The sequence below is a fragment of the Mytilus galloprovincialis genome, chromosome 3 (assembly GCF_965363235.1).
Source record: "Mytilus galloprovincialis chromosome 3, xbMytGall1.hap1.1, whole genome shotgun sequence".
Taxonomy (NCBI): domain Eukaryota; kingdom Metazoa; phylum Mollusca; class Bivalvia; order Mytilida; family Mytilidae; genus Mytilus; species Mytilus galloprovincialis.
Genome location: NC_134840.1, coordinates 88,245,026 through 88,268,091, shown reverse-complemented (window position 1 = coordinate 88,268,091; position 23,066 = coordinate 88,245,026). Strand labels below are relative to the sequence as shown.

The 23,066-nt window shown below is 32.7% G+C and overlaps 1 protein-coding gene across 7 annotated transcripts in view; it reads right to left on the bottom strand.

Annotated features, from left to right (window-relative positions):
* The window catches only part of LOC143069298 (calpain-9-like), a 128,958-nt gene extending 106,179 nt beyond the window's left edge, over positions 1–22,779 (bottom strand). For 6 of the 7 annotated variants that reach the window (XM_076243861.1, XM_076243864.1, XM_076243865.1 and 3 more), the window contains exons 1-2: positions 22,030–22,688; positions 11,464–11,533 (exon numbers count right to left, since the gene is read on the bottom strand). In XM_076243861.1, the coding sequence (XP_076099976.1) occupies positions 11,464–11,533; positions 22,030–22,497 (538 nt within the window). In that variant the 5' untranslated portion in view covers positions 22,498–22,688. The other variant, XM_076243862.1, reaches the window with a different exon arrangement.
* Positions 22,780–23,066: the final 287 nt, after the last annotated feature.

Genomic DNA, 23,066 nt, shown 5'->3' with positions numbered 1-23,066 from the left:
ACATTTCATCTTTCGAGACACTAATGTTGAAAAATGGGACAGAAATAAAATAACTTACAAGACATAAACATGTAAAAAATAAATATTTCAGCTTACTAAAAATATTTTCATAGTGTTACTTTGACATCATTTCTTAAAACTAAGTCCCACACATAATTGTTCATTTGATATGTGTCATCCTCATGCGGTACGAGAAGTTTTCATGTCGCTAAATAGTCTTCTTGTCGCTTAATTTATTCTTCATGTCCGTTCTTGACGCTTCTTGTCGCTAAAAGTTCTTCTTGTCGTTATTAGTAAGACCGCTATTTTTAGATTACAGGTGGTCATTTACACTACACGTATAACCTGTGGAGTGATTTTTATTTTACGATAAATTTATGAATGAACGATAATTTTATGAATGAACAAGAGCACCTGACCTCTTTCTGAAACACCAATTAAACATATAAAATCGAATTTATTAAGATATAATTCAGTCAAATTTTCACCACTAAATCAACAACTGAAATGATTCCATATTTTGTTGAAACATCGTACAACCGGAGAACAGAAATCGCAGGTATGAAAATGCACTTTTTTCATTGGTGTTGAAAACCCAAAACTAATTTGACTAGAATTTATGAATGACGGAAATTTAAGCGATAACAATACATCGGAGTGACCTCAAGGTCATCCTCTGTAAAAAATAGCAATGGCTCCTGTTCTATGTATGTGTATATTTGTAGAACTGTATTCTTCCAAGTTACATATTCAAGCAAGTTGATTTAATTATTCTTCACACTAAATGACTTATCATCATATACTCATCATGGTATAAGACAGATAATTAACTCCATTTTCTTTTGGCAAGCTGTACATGTACAATAAATTCTAACAGGGAAAGTTTTGTTTGATTTTTGATACTATTGATTTTCAGATGTGACCAGTCTGCTTGTCTTAATTAAAACACTTCAGTATCAACAATTCAAGTCCCTGTTCATAACTGGTTTTTCTAAGCATAAAGTAAAGCTTATCATTTATACTGTACAAAAATTGAATTTAACAAGCATTCTGAGAGTATTGCATGGCAATACATAGTCCTCTACGGGTTAAAAACTAATAGTACTGGAACAAAATGCTAACTTGATCTGTAACATGTTATGGTGTAAACTATACAACAAATATCAAGTCAATATCTTCAAGCATCCTGACAAATAAGAATGTTTCCATAGTACACCATAGGGCACTAAGTTTCAAGTTAACTTTGACCTGAATAAGGATAGACAGATGAAAGGACAGACGATGCACAGACCAAAAATCATAATGCTCCTAGTAGGGGCATAAAAAGTGTGGAAAACTGATTATTTAATGTGCACAAAATCATCAGATCTAAAACAAAATTCAAACTTGGTCTGTAACTTGTCATGATAAAACTATATACCGGTATGCCAATTATCAAATCAATATCTTCAAGCATGATGAAAAACTAGAGGCTCTAAAGAGCCTGTGTCACTCACCTGTTACTGTATTTACTGATGTCTGCCATCTTGGTTGGAAGGCGTGGTCATTAGACACTTTTTTAAAATAGAAACCCTAGTAATGATTGTGGCCAAGTTTGGTTAAATAAAAAGAAAATTTCTTCAAACATTTTTTTGAGAGGATTAATATTCAACAGCATAGCGAATTGCTCAAAGGCAAAACAAAAATGTATATTGTATAAAACAATGATTTAAGTTGATTCAACTACTATTCTGGACAAAGAAAGATAACTCCAATTGAAAATTTCTTGCTATTGCACAATTTTGTGCAATTAGATATTTCTTGCTATTGCGCAATACTGTGCAATTGAAAATATTTGCTATTGCACAATACTGTGCAATTGAAGATTTCTTGCTATTGTGCAATACTGTGCAATTGAAAATTTCTTGCTATTGCATAATACTGTGCAATTGAAGATTTCTTGTTATTGCTGAATACTGTGCAGTTGAAAATTTCTTGCTATTGCACAATACTTAGTATAATAATTTTGGATCCTGATTTGGACCAACTTGAAAACTGTGCCCATAATCAAAAATCTAAGTACATGTTTAGATTCAGCATATCAAAGAAGCCCAAGAATTCAATTTTTGTTAAAATCAAACTTAGTTTAATTTTTGGACCCATTGGACTTTAATGTAGACCAATTTGAAAACGGGACCAAAAATTAAGAATCTACATACACAGTTAGATTTGGCATATCAAAGAATCCCAATTATTCAATTTTAGATGAAATCAAACAAAGTTTAATTTTGGACCCCAATTTGGCATGTTTGGACCAACTTGAAAACTGGGCCAATAATCAAAAATCTAAGTACATTTTTAGATTCAGCATATCAAAGAACCCCAAGGATTCAATTTATGTTAAAATCAAACTTAGTTTAATTTTGGACCCTTTGGACCTAAATGTAGACCAATTTGAAAACGTGACCAAAAATTAAGAATCTACATACACAGTTAGATTCGGCATTTCAAAGAACCCCAATTATTCAATTTTTTGATGAAATCAAACAAAGTTTAATTTTGGACCCTTTGGGCCCCTTATTCCTAAACTGTTCGGACCAAAACTTCCAAAATCAATCCCAACCTTCCTTTTATGGACATAAACCTTGTGTTTAAATTTCATAGATTTCTATTAACTTATACTAAAGTTATGGTGCGAAAACCAAGAAAAATGCTTATTTGGGCCCCTTTTTGGCCCCTTATTCCTAAACTGTTGGGACCTCAACTCCCAAAATCAATCCCAACCTTCCTTTTGTGGTCATAAACCTTGTGTTTAAATTTCATTGATTTCTATTTTCTTATACTAAAGTTATTGTGTGAAAACCAAGAATAATGCTTATTTGGGCCCTTTTTTGGCCCCTAATTCCTAAACTGTTGGAACCAAAACTCCCAAAATCAATACCAACCTTCCTTTTGTGGTCATAAACATTGTGTTTAAATTTCATTGATTTCTATTTACTTAAACTAAAGTTATTGTGCAAAAACCAAGAATAATGCTTATTTGGGCCCTTTTTTGGCCCCTAATTCCTAAACTGTTGGAACCAAAACTCCCAAAATCAATCCCAACCTTCTTTTTGTGGTCATAAACCTTGTGTCAAAATTTCATAGGTTTCTATTTACTTAAACTAAAGTTATAGTGCGAAAACCAAGAAAATGCTTATTTGGGTCCTTTTTGGCCCCTAATTCCTAAAATATTGGGACCAAAACTCCCAAAATCAATCCCAACCTTCCTTTTGTGGTCATAAACCTTGTGTTAAAATTTCATAGATTTCTATTCACTTTTACTAAAGTTAGAGTGCGAAAACTACGACGACGACAACGCCAACGTGATACCAATATACGACCAATAAATTTTCAATTTTTGCGGTCGTATAAAAATGACAAAAAGTTGTTCAATATTGACTAAAAAGGGCAATAACTCCTTAAGGGGTCCTCTAACAATTTTGATCATGTTGACTTATTTGTAAATCTTACTTTGCTGAACATTATTGCTGTTTACAGTTTATCTCTATCTACAATAGTATTCAAGATAATAACCAAAAACTTCAAAATTTCCTTAAAATTACCAATTTTAGGGCAGCAACCCAACAACGGGTTGTCGGATTCATCTGAAAATTTGTGAGGGGATAGATCTTATTCTGATGGACATTTAAATCTTGAAAGATTTGCCCTAAATGTGTTAAGTTTCAAACATATAAAGCAAAAACTGCATTTTACCACTATGTTCTAATTTTAGCCATGTTGGCCATTTTGTTTGGTAGGCGGGGTCATCGGACACACTTTTAAACTATATACCACAATGATAATTGTAGCCAAGTTTTGTTAAATTTGGCCAAGTGGTTTCAGAGAAGAAGATTTTGGTACAAGTTACAAAAAATGACGAAAAGTTGTTAAAAATTGACTATAAAGGGCAATAACTCCTTAAGGGGTTGACTGACAATTTTGGTCATGTTGACTTATTTGTAGGTCTTACTTTGCTGAACATTATTGCTGTTTACAGTTTATCTCTATCTATAATAGTATTCAAGATAATAACCAACCAGGTGCTCCGCAGGGCGCAGCTTTATACGACCGCAGAGGTCGAACCCTGAACAGTTGGGGCAAGTATGGACAAAACATTCAAGCATGATACAGCTCTGAATTTGGATTGTGATCAAATTTTTGACATTACATGGGTTTTTTTTACACAAAACAAATGCCAAGATTTTACAAATCAATTAAAGATTTCTTCTTCAAACTTTTTAAATCTAAAATTAAATAGTTGACACAGCATAGGTTTCTGACACAGAATGAATGTGGTCTAATGAACTTAAAAGGTTTTTTTTGCCTTTGAGCAAATCACTATGCTGTTGAATATTAATCCTCTCAAAAAAATGTTTGAAGAAATTTTCTTTTTATTTATGAAATCTGAAATGAGAAAAATTTACCCCCCCCCCCCCTTTTTTTCACATCCCCGTTTCCCTTTTTCAAAACTAATATCAATTCAAATTTCTAATGGAGTTTGCAACAATAACTACTCATTTAAATACATCATAAAATATTAAGATGTAAAAAAACTGCTTGTTATCACTGAATGGTAAAGATTATTTAAATTTATCAGTTGGTAGTAAAAAGTGTATATACATTGTATATTGTATATAACAAAGATTTAAGTTGATTCTGGACAAAGAAAGATAACTCCAATTAAAAAAAATTCTTGCTATTGCACAAATAGGATATTTCTTGCTTACTATTCTGGACAAAGAAAGATAACTCTAATTAAAAAACAATTTGCTATTTCACAATATTGTGCAATTAGATATTTCTTGCCATTGCACAATACTGTGCAATTGAAAAGACTTGCTATTGCACAATACTTAATATAATAATTTTAGATCCTGATTTGGACCAACTTGAAAACTGGGCCCATAATCAAAAATCTAAGTACATGTTTAGATTCAGCATATCAAAGAGGCCCAAGAATTCAATTTTTGTTAAAATCAAACTTAGTTTAATTTTGGACCCTTTGGACTTTAATGTAGAATTTGAAATTTGAAAACAGGACCAAAAATGAAGAATCTACATACACAGTTAGATTTGGCATATCAAAGAACCCCAAGGATTCAATTTTTGATGAAATCAAACAAAGTTTAATTTTGGACCCTTTGGACCTTAATGTAGACCAATTTGAAAACTGGACCAAAAAAACTTCAATAATCAAGAATCTAAGTACATTTTTAGATTCAACATATCAAAGAACCCAACCGATTCATTTTTTGTCAAAATCAAACTAAGTTTAATTTTGGACCCTTTGGACCTTAATGTAGACCAATTTGAAAACGGGACCAAAAGTTGAGAATCTACATATACAGTTAGATTCGGCATATCAAAGAACCCCAATTATTCAATTTTGATGAAATCAAACAAAGTTTAATTTTGGACCCTTTGGGCCCCTTTTTCCTAAACTGTTGGGACCAAAACTCCCAAAATCAATACCAACCTTCCTTTTATGGTCATAAGCCTTGTGTTTAAATTTCATAGATTTGTATTTACTTATACTAACATTATAGTGCGAAAACCAAGAAAAATGCTTATTTGGGTCCCTTTTTGGCCCCTAATTCCTAATCTGTTGGGTCCTAAACTCCCAAAATAAATACCAACCTTCCTTTTGTGGTCATAAACATTGTGTTTAAATTTCATAGATTTCCATTTACTTAACCTAAGGTTATTGTGCAAAAACCAAGAAAAATGCTTATTTGGGCCCTTTATTGGCCCCTTATTCCTAAACTATTGAAACCAAAACTCCCAAAATCAATCCCAATCTTTCTTTTGTGGTCATAAACCTTGTGTCAAAATTTCATAGATTTCTATTAACTTAAACTAAAGTTATGGTGCGAAAACCAAGAAAATGCTTATTTGGGCCCTTTTTGGCCCCTTATTCCTAAAATGTTGGGACCAAAACTCCCAAAATCAATACCAACCTTCCTTTTATGGTCATAAACCTTGTGTTAAAATTTCATAGATTTCTATTCACTTTTACTAAAGTTAGAGTGCGAAAACTAAAAGTATTCGGACGGCGGACGACGACGACGACGACGACGACGACGCAGACGCCAACGTGATAGCAATATACGACGAAAATTTTTTCAAAATTTGCGGTCGTATAAAAACTGCAAAATTTCCTTAAAATAACCAATTCAGGGGCAGCAACCCAACAACAGATTGTCCGATTCGTCTGAAAATTTTAGGGCAGATAGATCTTGACCTGAGGCCTAAAATAAAATTTCATTTGTTTGGCATTGCCACCCGACCCACTGAAAAACTTGCCGCCCAAATAATTTTATTTGCGTTTCAGAAATTTATTTTTTTTTATTTAAAAAAAAATCGAAATTGTGCCGAGTTTGTTCCTGGCTTTACTTATTTCAAATCACAATCTTAAAAGCGCTTGCTTTACACTGTATTGGGAGCAAACATTTAAAAAACATGGAATAGAAAAAGTCTGCCAAGTAATGTCAAAGAGGCAGGCAGGGGAAAGCATCTCCCTATGCTGCAATGCATTGGTTAAGGGAGATGGATTTTATCAAAAATCAAATTTTCAGCTATTCTTTGAAAGAAACGTTCTGAGAGACCTTGTAGAGGACTCAAATTTTATCTTTTGTAAAGCAGAAACAGATGATTTCTGCTTGACTTTGTCGCTTCATGAGATAGAAGTTTTTCACCGGGACATCACAGAACAAATATGTGTGGCTCTTACATTTGTTGAACTTATTAAATATTTGAAATTTAGGCCACACCAATTTAATTCCTTGTTCGACGGACCCGCCCGCACCTATTTTTTTCAAAACAGATTTTTTTATTTTTTTTTATTTTCCCGCTTCCCGCATCCTTAAATGTAATCATGTCCATTTCTCGCACCGTTTTTTTAGCACCCCACCACACTGTACATATCTGTGAAACCAATTAATCGCAACTTGGAGTGCTCCGAAATATAACAGCGGAAATACCTATACAGAACAAAACATAGGTTTCTTTCCCCCTTACTTATATTCCCTATCACAAAATGTTCGTTGTTAGAATAAAATACAAGGAACTTCTGAAAAAGTTGCCTTCAACTGCAATTATATACACCTTATCGCTATCTAGTCCATTCCGGGAAAAACAGTCATTTATACAACTTCCTGTTTTGGGTCACCGGCCGAAAAATGGAGGTCATCATTAGTGAGCTGAGGGAGAAAAAACTTTAGAAAGTGATCATCAAGAAACTTTGATATAGTATGATCCACTTTTTTCGAAATTTAAATTGAAGTAAAAAAATATTTTGTTTGAAGTATTTACGGTAGTTTAAACAGGTCTCATTAAAAAGTATCATGCATGGTGAATTGTTTAAACAGGGTCCCAGATAGCTTCAACTGGATGAAAAAGTTGTGTAATTTTAGAACTTATCCGGAATGTATTGTATGCTGGCGAAACAAAACTATCCATAGCCGCTGTATGTTTATGCACCTGTCCTGATTGATTCAGGGACCTGTTGTTCAGCAGTTGTCGTTTGTTGATGTGGTGCATTGGTATTTTCCCGTCGTTGGTTTTCCTGTTCGAATTGTGTACACTAATGATTTTGGGGTCCCTTATAGCTTGCTGTTTGGTATTGATCAAAGCCCTGTGTAAAAGGCCGTAATTTGACCTGTGTTTGTTATTATCAGGTTGGGAACAATACCCCCCCCCCCCTTTTTTCAGACAAGGGGTCATTTTACTGTTATAGAAAAGAAAATAGAAATACCAAGGATTTGTAAAGTGCTACTATACAAAACCTTTGATAACTTAGCATTTTTTACTCAAAAAGAGGTTAAATACAACATATTTTTAACAACTTTTCTAAAAGAGGGGTCCACTTATTTTGAATAATATTAAACTGTTAAATAAAGTAAATGTGTTAACATGGTTAAATTCCAGAAATATTACAAAATTCTTGGACCATTTAATACCAGATAGATATATAGTTCTTTGGGAAAATATGAGCCCTTTTGTACTAAAAAGTGTTTTTTACAAAAAAATATATTATAAAGTTATATTGACCCCTCATTAAAAAGGATATTTATAACATTAAGGGGTTGTTCCAAACCTGATTATGACTTGGATGGAGAATTGTCTCATTGTCAGTCACACAAACAAAGACCACATTTAATTATTCAATTATTTCTTGGTAAACAGGGAAAAAAATACTTCATAAATTAAAGAAATGTCAAAGTACAAGTGATAAATCAAGTTTTAATATTGTCAAATCCTACTATTTTATGTTTACAAAAAAAAATTAAAATCGCTCGCCTTTACTTTTTAAGCTTCGCCTCAAAAATTTGCAAATTAAATATTTTTTTATTAAAATTTTCCAATCGCTCGCTCGCTCGCCCCAATTTTTGGAGTCCAAAAATCCGTAGAACAAGAAATTAAATTGGTGTGGCCTTATCATTGACAAATTCTCCCTTGGACCAGAGAACAAAGTATCTACTATAGTCAGAACCACAATGATGCATTCAAGATAATTATGGCTGTAAGCACCAAAGCTTAAAGACCAAAATGGTCCCAGATTTACAGGTTTATAGTAGTTTTGTACCAGTAGATGCTAGCCTGGTACAAAACATACATATTTTAAAGACTAGCATCTTGTGTCAATTGAAGTACTTTCCCCTTTTCTTGCCTTTCTTCTTAACATGAATAAGATAATTCTTAAAACATAAAAGGTACTGACAGAAACATATTTATAAATGTATCTAGTGTACTAAGTGATGAATAAAATCTCCTTTTCCACAATTCTAAGGGCTCATTAATTTATCTGTATTCATGTAATGCATGTCCAGATTTCTGTTAATCAAACAAGCATTACAACCCATAATTTATTTATCTGCAAAAATTGTCTGTCCTGTTGCATATTTCCATTTTGAATTTATCATACATTTTAAAACTAGTCCTGAAAAACCTTGCACTTGGATAATATTAGTATAAACACCATGTCTATTTGTGCCAACCTTCCAAATTTTTAATATTTTGCTATCCTAATTTGGTACAAATTCTTTATCCTCAAAACTTATCAGGGGCAGTAGGCTTGTTTGTATGGTAGTTCATCACACCTTACATGTATGATTACTAGCCTCTAGGTATTGGTTTGAGCCCTAGTTGGGCAGTTGCAAAATTAAGGTTTGATTTTCATGTCATAGGTGATAAGGTTAGTCAGTTTCCTCCCGCAGGTTGGCATTTTCCTTCAAGTACTACAGTTTAGTACGCCACTAAAACTGACTGCCATAAAATTACCCATATGGTGTAGAAAGTGATGTTTATAAAACCAAAGCAAACAATCAAAGTTTTAAATCTTAAAAAGAAAAGTTTGTCCATTTGTACAAGGAGCCGTAGTGGGTGAGCCATTTAACTTAATGGTAATTTTACCAAACTGTGACCACAACTTCAAGATGTGACATCAGGCCTCTGTTCAATGGGCAGTCCGATAATATAAGTTCAGTTTTCACGTCATACATTTTATATGGTTAATTTGTCAGTTTCCTGCCTCAGTTCTGTATTTTTTTTCTGGGTACTTTGGTTAACTCTGCCAATAAAACTGACTGATTTATATGATGTAGAATGTGACATTGACGGTTGACCCCTTTCAAAGAAACCACCAGCATGTACACACAACAATGCTGCAATGCTTTAGACAACATTGATCTAGAGACTTCATGATTTACATGTATAAAGCTTTTAAATGTAAAAAAAATAAATTTCCCTACCTACCCACATGCTGATAGTGTGGGTCGGCAATGCCAAACAAACAATTTTTTAAGGGTGGCCTGATAAACAAATTAAACCTATGTCAGATTTGCTCTAAATGCTTTGGTTTCAAAGATATAAGCCAAAATATACATTTTACCCCTGTGTTCTATTTTTAGCCATGGCGGCCATCTTGGTTGGATGGCCAGGTCATCGGACACATTTTTTAAACAAGATACCCCAAGGATGATTGTGGCCAAGTTTGCTTAAATTTGGCCCAGTAGTTTCAGAGGAAAAGATTTTTGTAAAAGTTTACAGACGACGGACGACGGATGCCTGATGACAGACGCCAAGTGATGAGAAAAGCTCACTTGACCTTTCAGGTCAGGTAAGCTAAAAAGTGTATTATTTGAGTGAATTCTTTAAGTTCAATTAAAGACCATAAAACTCTGCACAAAATTAAATTATTAGACTGTAACAAAATTTGAACTTGATCTGCACCTTGTCATTATTCAAGCAGAAGAAAAAATGTGGAAAACTGATTTGCCGGTCTGAAGGTCTTCAAGGACAGACAGACTCAGATGGAGTGCAAACCTAAAGTCCCCTTTTACTTACTCTGTAGGGGATTATGGAGTAGGATAATCAGGGCTCACACTACTTCAGAATCATAGGAAGGAGTGACTTCTCTTTTTGAAACTGATAGGGAGAAGTGGTGAGATTTGAAAGAGAAGTACTCCTTCTGCTGCGCTACAATGTTTGGATCTTATTATAGTATATATAACTATAAAGGGTCATATGTAAATATTATAAATGTTCTTTTTTTATATTGCTCTGAGTATACAATTAAAGTAACAGTTCAAATTCAAAGTTGTTTAAGTTTAGGTTCTAGTGAGAAACTACCAACAAATAGCTAGCACTAAATTTTTTTTTTTATGTCAACAGGTAAAAAAATTATAATCTATCAATTGCAATTCAATTAAAAACTATCTTGTTCATCATGTTAATAAAATTCAGTGTTTCTCATCAAAAGATATACAAAGTTAAGCTGGGCCATACTATATTGATATTAGTATAATAGTCTCAAAGTTAATTTAATCAATATTTTGAAACAATCCATATATTTTATATGGAATTATATACATTAATCAATTAGATCTAACCAAAAGTCTATTGATGTGTGTGGAATGTTTGACAAGCTATTTGGAAAGGAATATGACGCAATAAATGGATTAAACATTTACTGGAGGCAACTTTTATCAAGTTCAAATGAAATAACAAACTTATTTTGCTGCCGAAAGTTATTGATGTGCGCTCTAGACTAACAAGTACCAGAAGCGCATGAAGTGATGAAAAGTTGTCATTTTATCAAATAACCTGCTACACTCTGTTTTAAGTCAATGCTTAAGTTAAACCTCTTTTTGTAAGAAAATGAATCGTTTATGTCTGAATTTCTATAATTATCAATAATTAAATTGATGTTCCAATCATCAAGTTCAACAAGGTGAATTCTTTTCGCTTTTGAGGGTCAGGCAAAGCGAAGAGACTGTCGGGATAGCGACATCTTCGCCCTAATTGCCTGGTAGCGTGAGGGCTGTCAGATAAAAAAGGCAAAATATATATTTGTTAAAACCATACTGTACATGATAAAGAAGTGAGAGAACAAGCACTTCTCTAGTTTCAAAAAGGAATTCACTTCCGCCCATATATACCTACCTAATTCTCCTTGCTTAACATCAAATCTACTGACTCCTGAAGCTATGAATTCTGGGCTGTCTACCAAGTCCTGAAGAAAAAAAATGTTATGTCAATTATCTATTTAATTCATGTAAGAATTAGAAATTAATCACTAGTCTGACTATAATAAGTGATTTTATTTTAATGCAGCTTGAAATGTAATTATTATGATGCTAAAATTATCAGAACCCTTAATTGCAACATCCCTGTTTATACTAGGACAAAATACATTGTGTATCAGTACATTAGACCATAATATACTAGTCCTGGGATAACAAGATGACTGGTCATGGCAGCAGCTGCTTGTCATAGTGAATATATGGGAAAACATGTACCATACCTTTATTTTCAAAATTCACTTTTAAAGTTTTATTTTTTTAATTACACAGGGGGTCTTACAGTAAAATTTGATTACATAATTTGAAAGCTGATCAGACCTTGAATTTTACAGGTAAAATACTCCCACTCCCTTTGCTAGAAATTTTCTGTTTAAAAAGTATTACTATTAGATCATTTTGTAAATCTTTCAGTGTAACTGTAAGCATTTGTAAAACTAATTCAGAATTTGCAAATCAATTATTGCATTACAGCGGATGCCATTGAGTGTGTAGCAAAAGGTAATATCTTTGGTTAGCTTGCTTGTTAGCTGAACCGTGAAGTCATTAGGTCAGGTATACTACCCTCCTTTCAAAGTAGCATAGTCCAACAGACAGATGGACTGGTTTTCTGTCGGACTAGTCTATTCTCTACACTCAGTAGAATCCGCTGTAAAGGTATATCTACCCTTGCTTCTTAAATGAAGCCAACTTTAAAGGTCTATTTTTTTTTCAATTCTACTTCTACCGGTAATTAGATGTACATGTACATGTCAATGTAATCTAAACTTGTGTAGGTTTAAAAGTATTAAAACAACAAAAACACAGAATTTCTAATTTGCTGCTTGAAAAAATCATTTAAAAATCACTTATTTTAATTATTCCTTTGCCTTATAACATTATAACATGTTGTAGTCCTGACCATCCATGTAATTATATTTCATCTGGGATTGGGAACCATGAGCAGATATCAATATAATTAATAAATCAATCAAAAAACATATTTACATGTACATAAACAATGTACAGATGTAATAATGTGGGTGTTTGTCAAGCTCATACATTTGCATTGACTTTTAATTTTCATAATCTGAGAAATGCAGGTGCTTAAATTGAAGAAAAAAAGATAACTTTATAAAACAGATCAGCTGCTACATGTATAAAAGTCCTGAAACTTACCTAATTTGCTCAAATTTCTGTTTTTCAAGTGATCATGTTATAAAAAAAACTCATATACAATGAACATCTTCATGTACATCCTCATAATTTTTTTATCAGTATTTCAACATCTTATTTACATGTACATGTATGAAACCAACATATAATTAATACATTTAGTTGTTAAAATTTCCATGGCTGAATTTTTGAAGTATGAGACTAATTTACGTGCATTACATATAGAACCAGATGCTCCGCAGGGAGCAGCTTTATATGACCGCAGAGGTTGAACCCTGAACAGTTGGGGCAAGTATGGACACAACATTCAAGCTTGATACAGCTCTGAATTTGGATTGTGATTAAATAGGTGACACATCATAGGTTTCTGACACAGAATGAATGTGGTCTAATGAATTTAAAAAATTAAATTTACCTATGATGGTCCAATATCCAAAATCTAAATCCAATATAAATTTGGCCATGGTTTGAATCACACATATCAAAGAATCCTTAGAATTCAATTTTTTATGAAATCAAACAAAGTTTAATTTTGGACCCTTTTGACCTCAATGTGGACCCTTTACATTGATTTTTTGTTGAAATCAAACAAAGTTAAATTTTGGACCCCAATTTGGACCAACTTGAAAACAGGGCCCATAATCAAAAATCTATAATACATGTTTAGATTCAGCATATTAATGAACCCATTAAAGAATTAATTTTTAATAAAATCAAACTAAGTTTTATTTTGGACCCTTTGGACCATAATGTAGACCAATTTGAAAACGGGACCCAAAATTAAAAATCTCAATTAGGTTAGATTCGGCATATCAAAGAACCTCAATAATTCAATTTTTGATGAATTCAAACAAAGTTTAATTTTGGATCCTTTGTACCTCATGTGGAGCAATTTAAAAACAGGGACCAAATTTCAAAAACTTAAAACACAGTTAGATTCAGCATATGTAAAGAATTCAAGAATAAAACCCCATTGAAATTAATAAAGAAATGAGCAATTTATACAAAGTATAACAAAAATATTGTTTTTTGACCCCTTTTGGCCCTTAATTCCTAAACAGTTTTGGCCATAACCCCAAAAATCAGTTTCAACCTTCCTTTTTGGAATGGAAACTTGTGGTACAATTCCAGAAAGATCCATACACTAACACACAAGTTATTGTCTCGAAACTAGAAAATTACTTATTTTGCCCCCTTTTGGGCCCCTTTTTTCCTAAAATGTTCGGACCAAAACCCCCAAAATCAATCCCAACCTTCCTTAAGTGGTTATAAACCTTATGTTAAAATTTTATTTTATTTATTTATACTCAAGTTATTAACCGGAAACCATCTGTCTTCGGAGGAAGCTGACAACGACGTGATACCATTATACGATTTTTTAATGATTTTTTTTATTATTAGCGATCGTATAAAAAGTCTTTGGACTCTGAATGTGAAATAAAGGTCCACAGGTTTTAAATGCCTGGTGTTGTATCAAAAAGTACTCCTTTTATAAACGCAATTACCTTGTGCACTTTGTAGAAATAAACCACAGGTTGTTACAAATTGTTGGCATGTGCCTTGTTTTCAATGGCAATACATCTATTGTTGGTTTTTTTACATATGATCAAGTACAATGTACATTGGTAAATAAAGTGTTTGCAGATAAGAATTCAATTATTAATTTACACTAGTACTATAGCTATGAGTCAATGAATGAAACATACATAAGTATTAACATATGTACACATACATTTTCCTTGTATTTGTTACTCCTGGTGTCAGGTGAACAGGGTGAAGTAAGTGCATACATTTACATTGCAGATAATAGATATAAGAATAAGATATAAGATGTGCCAATGAGACAACTCTCCATCCAAGCTCTCAAGAGCCTGTGTCGCTCACCTGACTCTACTTTGGTTTCGGAAATCAATGAAAAAATAGATTGAAATCATATCAGATACCCAAATATGATGATTGAGAACAAATTTGGTTTAATATTGGACCCGTAATTTAATGAAAAAAAATCCTGGTGGCCATCTTGAACAGTAAATCAGCAATAAAGTAGCAACAATTCATCAGCACCTCATAAGGTACATTTAAGCCATGTTTGGTTTCATTCCATTCAGTGGTTCTCTGAAAGAAGACATTTGTATGTATTTCTCTTGGATGATGGTTTGGCTTCAAAGTAACATCACTTAACTACATGTATATAGTCAGCACCTCAAAATAAAGTCATGCCATGTTTGGTTCAATTCCATTCAGAGCTTCTCTAGAAGAAGTTCAAAATGTATAAGTTCATGACAATGACAATGACAGACGCAAGTGATGAGAAAACATTTTTGTAGCTCAGATGGCCCTTTGGGCCAGGTGAGCTTAAAAGTAAATCATTATACAGTGCATGGCGCTGGACTTGTATCACTGAAAACTTGGGCCTCACTAATAAGCGACAAGAAGTAAACTGTATAATTTAGTGATAAGAAAACAAATTTAGGTTATAATTTATTTCTTTGTAATATACGAGAAACAAGAGAATAAAGTTTGATTTGGTTTTTTTACAGCGGATGAATGTTAGGGCATTCAGGCATTTTGTTGCCATGTGACTTGCGATTTTGACTGATAACAGAATGTATTTCGTATACATTGTAATTAGGCTAAAATTAACAAGTGCAAATGAACAATATTACATATAGATTGTTATATATTAATTTCACCAATAATTATTCATGAAAATAAATTTAAAGAATATAGATAAATGACATGAATGATATGAAAATGTTTTGTCATGAGAAATATATATATCAGTAACAAATCAAGAATTATAAATACCAAAAATTTGTGTTGATGAATGCCGAAGAATATCTAAAGAACGTTTTACAGGAAAATATGACTGGCTACTAAAAATCCAATCTTTTAGAAAAAAATGAATTATTAAAAGAGAGTGTCCATCATGCACTTTTATTAGAATATAAGAATAGAATGATATACAAAGGATGAAAACATCATTTAACTGTCAATACAAATATTAATATAATCAAGGATTTGTATAGTAAGATCTTACTATACAAATCCTTGATATAATATATACATGTAACAACACACTGATAACATCCACAGGAACATGTGGTCATCCGATGTTCAGTACTTCAGTACTTTGATTGGTATTGGAGGGTCAATGTGGATGGGTGTGTTGTCTCAATCATTGACAATTATACCATAATCTGTTATTGATGTAAAAGTGTATTTGTCTTGGATCTTTTGTCCTTGTCATATTTATGGATTCTCACAGTATATGTTTATGACTTATTTAGAACTATATTTTGTGTATGCATGTGATGTATTTGAAATTCAATTCAATATATATAATAAATGGAAGTACTGATTATATTACCAACATCAACACCTTTTTTGAAATTCATAGTCATTGAAGGGTTTCCCTTTTATTGCAACACTGTAATATTAATAATGTATGCATTGACAGTGTTGTCAAAGAGAACTGTATACATACATGTACATTGTATATATACAATATATATATATCTATTAACTGAGTGAGGCTTACATTAATTGCTGCTTAAGAATATATTGCCCAAGTTTTGTGTCTGAAAAAAAATCTTTAGATCCACCATGTCAACTGCTTTTTAAAACTCTTTTGGCACCAAACGGAAAAACAATGCTGGGGTGTCACTTCATGTATTGATTGGGCCTATTTTAAGATTTTTACTTTTTTTATTTTCCCTTTCTTTTTCTGAATGGGTATACATGGTATACGTATACGTAAGGAACTTCTGGCAGTATGTAAATTTGTACATGACATTAGACCAGTTGATTCAGAAAAATATTTACTTTTGATCTGTAGTCAGATCTTCATTTGATTTCTTTTGTTTTGAAAATTGTTCCTAAGGAAGATTTCTTATACCATTCATTATCTTCAGGCTTTCTCTTGGAAGACATACAACACAAAAGCAAAAAACACTCATTTTGTTTGGAAATGCCTATATATATATATATATATATATATAATTTGTCATGTGACTGATTGCAACTACATTTTGTATTTATATCCATGTTTCCAAGAAATACAAGGCTGAAATTACTTTTTTCACTCGTCAGAATGGTCAGGGATGAAACATTTTATTATCACAATTTCAATAACAATATTTTTCTGTATTAACAGCATAAAAGATTAAAATATGTACATTATTGATAAACAAGAATGTGTCCCAAGTACACGAATGCCTCACTCCCACTATAATTTTCTATGTTCAGTGGACTGTGAAATTGGGGTAAAAACTATAATTTGGCATTGAAATTAGAAAGATCATATCATATGTAACATGTGTACTAAGTTTCAAGTTGATTGGACTTCAACTTCATTAAAAACTACCTTGACCAGAAACTTTAACCTGTAGCGGGATGAACGAACGGACGGACGAATGGACCCACAGACCAGAAAACATAATGCCCCTTCTATCGTATGTGTGGCATAAAAACAAAAGCTTAAGGTGTACACAAATGTAACCATGTGCTCCACTGGGCGCAGATTTATACGACCCCAGTGGTTCAACCCTGAACAGTTGGGGCAAATTTGGTCACAATATCCAAGCTTGATACTGTGTGAATTTGGATTGTGATCAGTTTTTTGACATAATATAGGTTTTTGTCAAGAAATTAATGTGGTCAATGATCTAACAAATCTATTGCACAATACTGTGCAAAAGAAGATTTTTTCTTGAAACTTTTCAAAATTCGAAATTTGAAAAAAAAAAAGATGCTCCGCAGGGCACAGCTTTATACGACTGCAGAGGTTAAACCCTGAACGTTTGGGGCAAGTATGGACACAACATTCAAGCTGGATTCAGCTCTAAATTTGGATTGTGATTAAATAGTTGACACAGCATAGGTTTCTGACACAGAATGAATGTGGTCTAATGAACTTAAAATATTTTTTTTGTCTTTGAGCAATTCACTATGCTGTTGAATATTAATCCTCTCAAAAAAATGTTTGAAGAAATTTTCTTTTTATTTATGAAATCTGAAATGAGAAAAATTTACCCCCCCCCCCCCATTTTTTTTTCACATCCCCCTTTCCCTTTCTCCAAAACTGATCTCAATTCAAATTTCTAATGGAGTTTGCAACAATAACTACTCATTTAAATACATCATAAAATATTAAAATGTAACAAAAGGTGCTTGTTATCACTGAATGGTAAAGATTGTTTTAATTTATCAGTTGGTAGTAAAAGTGAATATACATTGTGTATTGTATAAAACAAAGATTTAAGTTGATTCAACTACTATTCTGGACAAAGAAAGATAACTCCAATCAATTGAAAATTTATTGCTATTGCATAATATTGTGCAATTAGATATTTCTTGCTATTAAGCAATACTGTGCAATTGAAAATTTGCTATTGCACAATACTGTGCAATTGAAGATTTCTTGCTATTGCGCAATACTGTGCAATTGAAAATTTCTTGCTATTGCACAATACTGTGCAATTGAAGATTTCTTGCTATTGCTGAATACTGTGCAATTGAAAATTTCTTGCTATTGCACAATACTTAATATAATAATTTTTGACCCTGATTTGGACCAACTTGAAAACTGGGCCAATAATCAAAAATCTAAGTAAATTTTTAGATTCAGCATATCAAAGAACCCCAAGGATTCAATTTTTGTTAAAATCAAACTAAGTTTAATTTTGGACCCATTGGACCTTAATGTAGACCAATTTGAAAACGGGACCAAAAATTTAGAATCTACCTACACAGTTAGATTCGGCATATCAAAGAACCCCAATTATTCAATTTTTGATGAAATCAAACAAAAGTTCAATTTTGGACCCTTTGGGCCCCTTATTCCTAAACTGTTGGGACCAAAACTCCCAAAATCAAACCCAACCTTCCTTTAGTGGTCATAAACCTTGTGTTAAAATTTCATAGATTTCTATTTACTTATACTAAAGTTATTGTGTGAAAACCAAGAATAATGCTTATTTGGGCCCTTTTTTGGCCCCTAATTCCTAAACTGTTGGAACCAAAACTCCCAAAATCAATACCAACCTTCCTTTTGTGGTCATAAACATTGTGTTTAAATTTCATTGATTTCTATTTACTTAAACTAAAGTTATTGTGCAAAAACCAAGCATAATGCTTACTTGGGCCCCTTTTTGGCCCCTATTTCCTAAACTGTTCAGACCTCAACTCCCAATATCAATCCCAACCTTCCTTTTGTGGTCATAAACCTTGTGTTTAAATTTCATTGATTTCTATTTATTTATACTAAAGTTATTGTGAGAAAACCAAGAATAATGGTTATTTGGGCCCTTTTTTGGCCCCTTATTCCTAAACTGTTTGAACTAAAACTCCCAAAATCAGTCCCAACCTTCCTTTTGTGGTCATAAACCTTGTGTCAAAATTTCATAGATTTCTATTTACTTAAACTAAAGTTATAGTGCGAAAACCAAGAAAATGCTTATTTGGGCCCTTTTTGGCCCCTAATTCCTAAAATGTTGGGACCAAAACTCCCAAAATCAATCCCAACCTTCCTTTTGTGGTCATAAACCTTGTGTTAAAATTTCATAGATTTCTATTCACTTTTACTAAATTTAAGAGTGTGAAAACTAAAAGTATTCGGACGACGACGACGACGACGACGACGACGCCAACGTGATACCAATATACGACCAAAAAATTTTCCATTTTTGCGGTCGTATAAAAAGGAATTCCTAAAACAAATGGTAAACAAAAAATCCTAATCCCCCGACTTATTAAAACCCCCTTGGAGCAATAACCCTTAAACTCAATTTCAGACACTTAAACACAAGTTATTGTCATGATTGTTTGGAAATTAGAAATATGCTTCTTTTTGGCCCTTTTTTGGCCCTTAATTCCTAAATATTTAACCCAAAACTTAATCCCAGCCTCCCCATTGTTATATGGTACATTGTGGTACATTTTCAAAGAGATCCATACAATAACACACAAGTTATTGTCTGGAAACTAGAAAAATGCTTGTTTCGGCCCTTTGTTGGCCCCATAACCCCTAAAATGAATGCAAACCTTCTACTTGTGGTTTAAAACATTGCAGTATAATTTCAGAGCAATTGAAATACTTGTACACAAGTTATTATCCTGAAACTAGAAAAATGCATGTTTTGGGCCTCTAAACGGTTGGGATCATCATCCCCAAAATCCACCCCAGCCTTCCTTTTGTGGTATTGAACCTTCTGAAAAAATTTCATAACGATCTATTCACTTTAACTAAAGTTATAACCCGGAAACCAATGTGTTTTCAGACGACGCAGACAACGACATCATACCATTATTATACGATCCAAAAAAAAATTTGGGGTGGTATAAAAATGTCTGGATAAAAAAAGGGTAGGGCTCAAACTTCTTTCAATTATAACTGCCTTTTTTTCTATTTTTTTATAAACCCTTATCATGTTTATATCAAGGATTTGTATAGTAAGATTACTATACAAATCCTTGCTTACAATGTATATTAATTAGTCAATGTTATTATACATGTAATCAGATTATGTATAAAGATGTTAAATTTATGTAAAAGAAACCAATGGTCAGCGAGTAAAAAAGACGACGCAGACGACGCTGACGACGACATCATACCATTATACGAACCCAAAATTTTTTTGGGGTCGTATAAAAACGGTGTCATATGTTTTCGTATGAAGTCAAAACTGGATCATTACACAGACAGGAAATGAGTATTTTCTTAAGTCGTGGTTCTGGTTATTGCTTGAATCACGAAAAAGGTTATTTAATTCTTTTCAGGACTAAAATAAACTAGTAAATAGTTTTGGTGTGATGTTTCATGTGTTGAAATTATAACATTTTGATTTTTTTGTTCAGATTGGCACTGGGTTTCTATAAGCATAATGGACATTATTTTTTTAATTTAAAATGCAGTTTTCAAAATTTGTGATTACATTTATAAATGTAAAATGCTAAGACTGTCTTCAGACGACACAGACAACGACATCATACCATTATTATACGATCCAAAAAAAATTTTGGGGTGGTATAAAAATGTCTGGATAAAAAAAGGGTAGGGCTCAAACTTCTTTCAATTTTAACTGCCTTTTTTTCTATTTTTTTATAAACCCTTATCATGCTTATATCAAGGATTTGTATAGTAAGATTACTATACAAATCCTTGCTTACAATGTATATTAATTAGTCAATGTTATTATACATGTAATCAGATTATGTATAAAGATGTTAAATTTATGTAAAAGAAACCAATGGTCAGCGAGTAAAAAAGACAACACAGACGACGCTGACGACGACATCATACCATTATACGAACCCAAAATTTTTTTGGGGTCGTATAAAAACGGTGTCATATGTTTTCGTATGAAGTAAAAACTGGATCATTACACAGACAGGAAATGAGTATTTTCTTAAGTCGTAGTTCTGGTTATTGCTTGAATCACGAAAAAGGTTATTTAATTCTTTTCAGGACTAAAATAAACTAGTAAATAGTTTTGGTGTGATGTTTCATGTGTTGAAATTATAACATTTTGATTTTTTTGTTCAGATTGGCACTGGGTTTCTATAAGCATAATGGACATTATTTTTTTAATTTAAAATGCAGTTTTCAAAATTTGTGATTACATTTATAAATGTAAAATGCTAAGACTGTTTTCGTCTTTATGTATTAAGGATGTATAAAAAAGATGTCAATAGAAAATTGAATGAATAGAGTTTGAAAAACCATTTTATATACATGTAAGAACCCTGTTAATTTTAACTCGCTGGTTTGTAATAAAAACGACCAAAAGAACACAATATGACAGTCACATGTCTTGAAGATCCAATATCCAACAGACAAACAACACAGCTGTACTTTATGTAACCCTTCAGAATTTTTCTCAACAACTATTCTAGTGATGCATATTTTGACCTTAAATAAAAATGGCTAAACATGTCATTTTTATTAAATTTGTTCTAACGTCTTATTCAAACGACTTTGAATATTTTTTAAGTTTGCCAAGTTGTAGTGTTGATATTGTTCCAAATGTAGAAACCGGAAAAAATCATGTCACAATATACGCATGTGCAATTGAAACAGGATTGATTGATTGTTGGTTGCTTTACGCCGCATTAGCACAAAAAGGCTATATTGCAGCAAGTGAAACAGAGGAAATGTGGATGATATGAAAGCATATGACATACAAAAACATGTGACACGACGATATACTAATATAAAAACTAGATAAAACTGTTCTGATTAAATAAGTGTACTAAATTGAAAAAGTGTACTTACCGCTGGTCTTTTCCATACAAATGGCCTGTTAGGTGCTCTGCTAAAAAATATTGAATCGTCTTGTGCCGGAAATTCTGGATCTTCAAATAATATTCCTTCCTCTAAGCACATTTTCTTAATGTTGTCATAGCTTTGGTTATTTAAGCCAGAAAAGGGGTTTTTCTTCTCTTTTCGTGATGCACGGCCCCCAACCTGTGGTCGCTGAGAAGGCTGCCTGATGCATGTCCTTCTTCCTCCACCAGAACCACCATCACTTCCTCCACCTCCTCCAATAAAATTACTTATGTTGAAAGACTTCTTCCCACCCCCAAATTGTTTTCCAAATCCAATATCTATGTTGCCACCACCACCATAGCCAATGCTTGGGCCATCGTCACCGAAGCTATAAGTTTTAGTTTCAGTTCTTGGACCACTTCCATCATCTGTGGTTGTACGAACAGTCCGTGTTGCAGATTTAAAGAAATTCATCTTTCTCTCTCTCTAGATACTCAATTGACCTCACCCAGATCCTCCAGTTTCTGCACGCGTCGTTGCTTCCAAGCCAAGTCACCGATTCTGTAAAAATATTGTATTTTATGAACGCTTATGTTTTTTTATCCGCTAAGGAAAATTACATTCAAGTTAAAACTAAATATTACTGATGACCAAAAATGGGAAAGTTTTACCAGATAGAGCTTTCGCCGGTGCACAGATTGACACTTCCGGTTGGGATTATTCCATTCCTGTGAAAGGTGTATCAGAAAGGGTTAGCTTTTAAAAGAGCATGACTGGACTTGCATTGGTATATTATATAAATACGAAAGTTTTATTTTGATTCGATTCACTTATAACAATACAAACATCAGCTCTTCAGAGCTTTTACTCTAGTATAAAATAATATAAACACAACATTAAACCACAAAAAATGCAGACAAGATATGTTGCCATGGTAGATTTCTAAGCAGCAAAATTTAAAAGGCACTGGCTACGGTTACATGGAAAAAGTAAAATCTCAAAAATACTAAACTTCGACGAAAATTCAAAACGGAAAGTCCTGA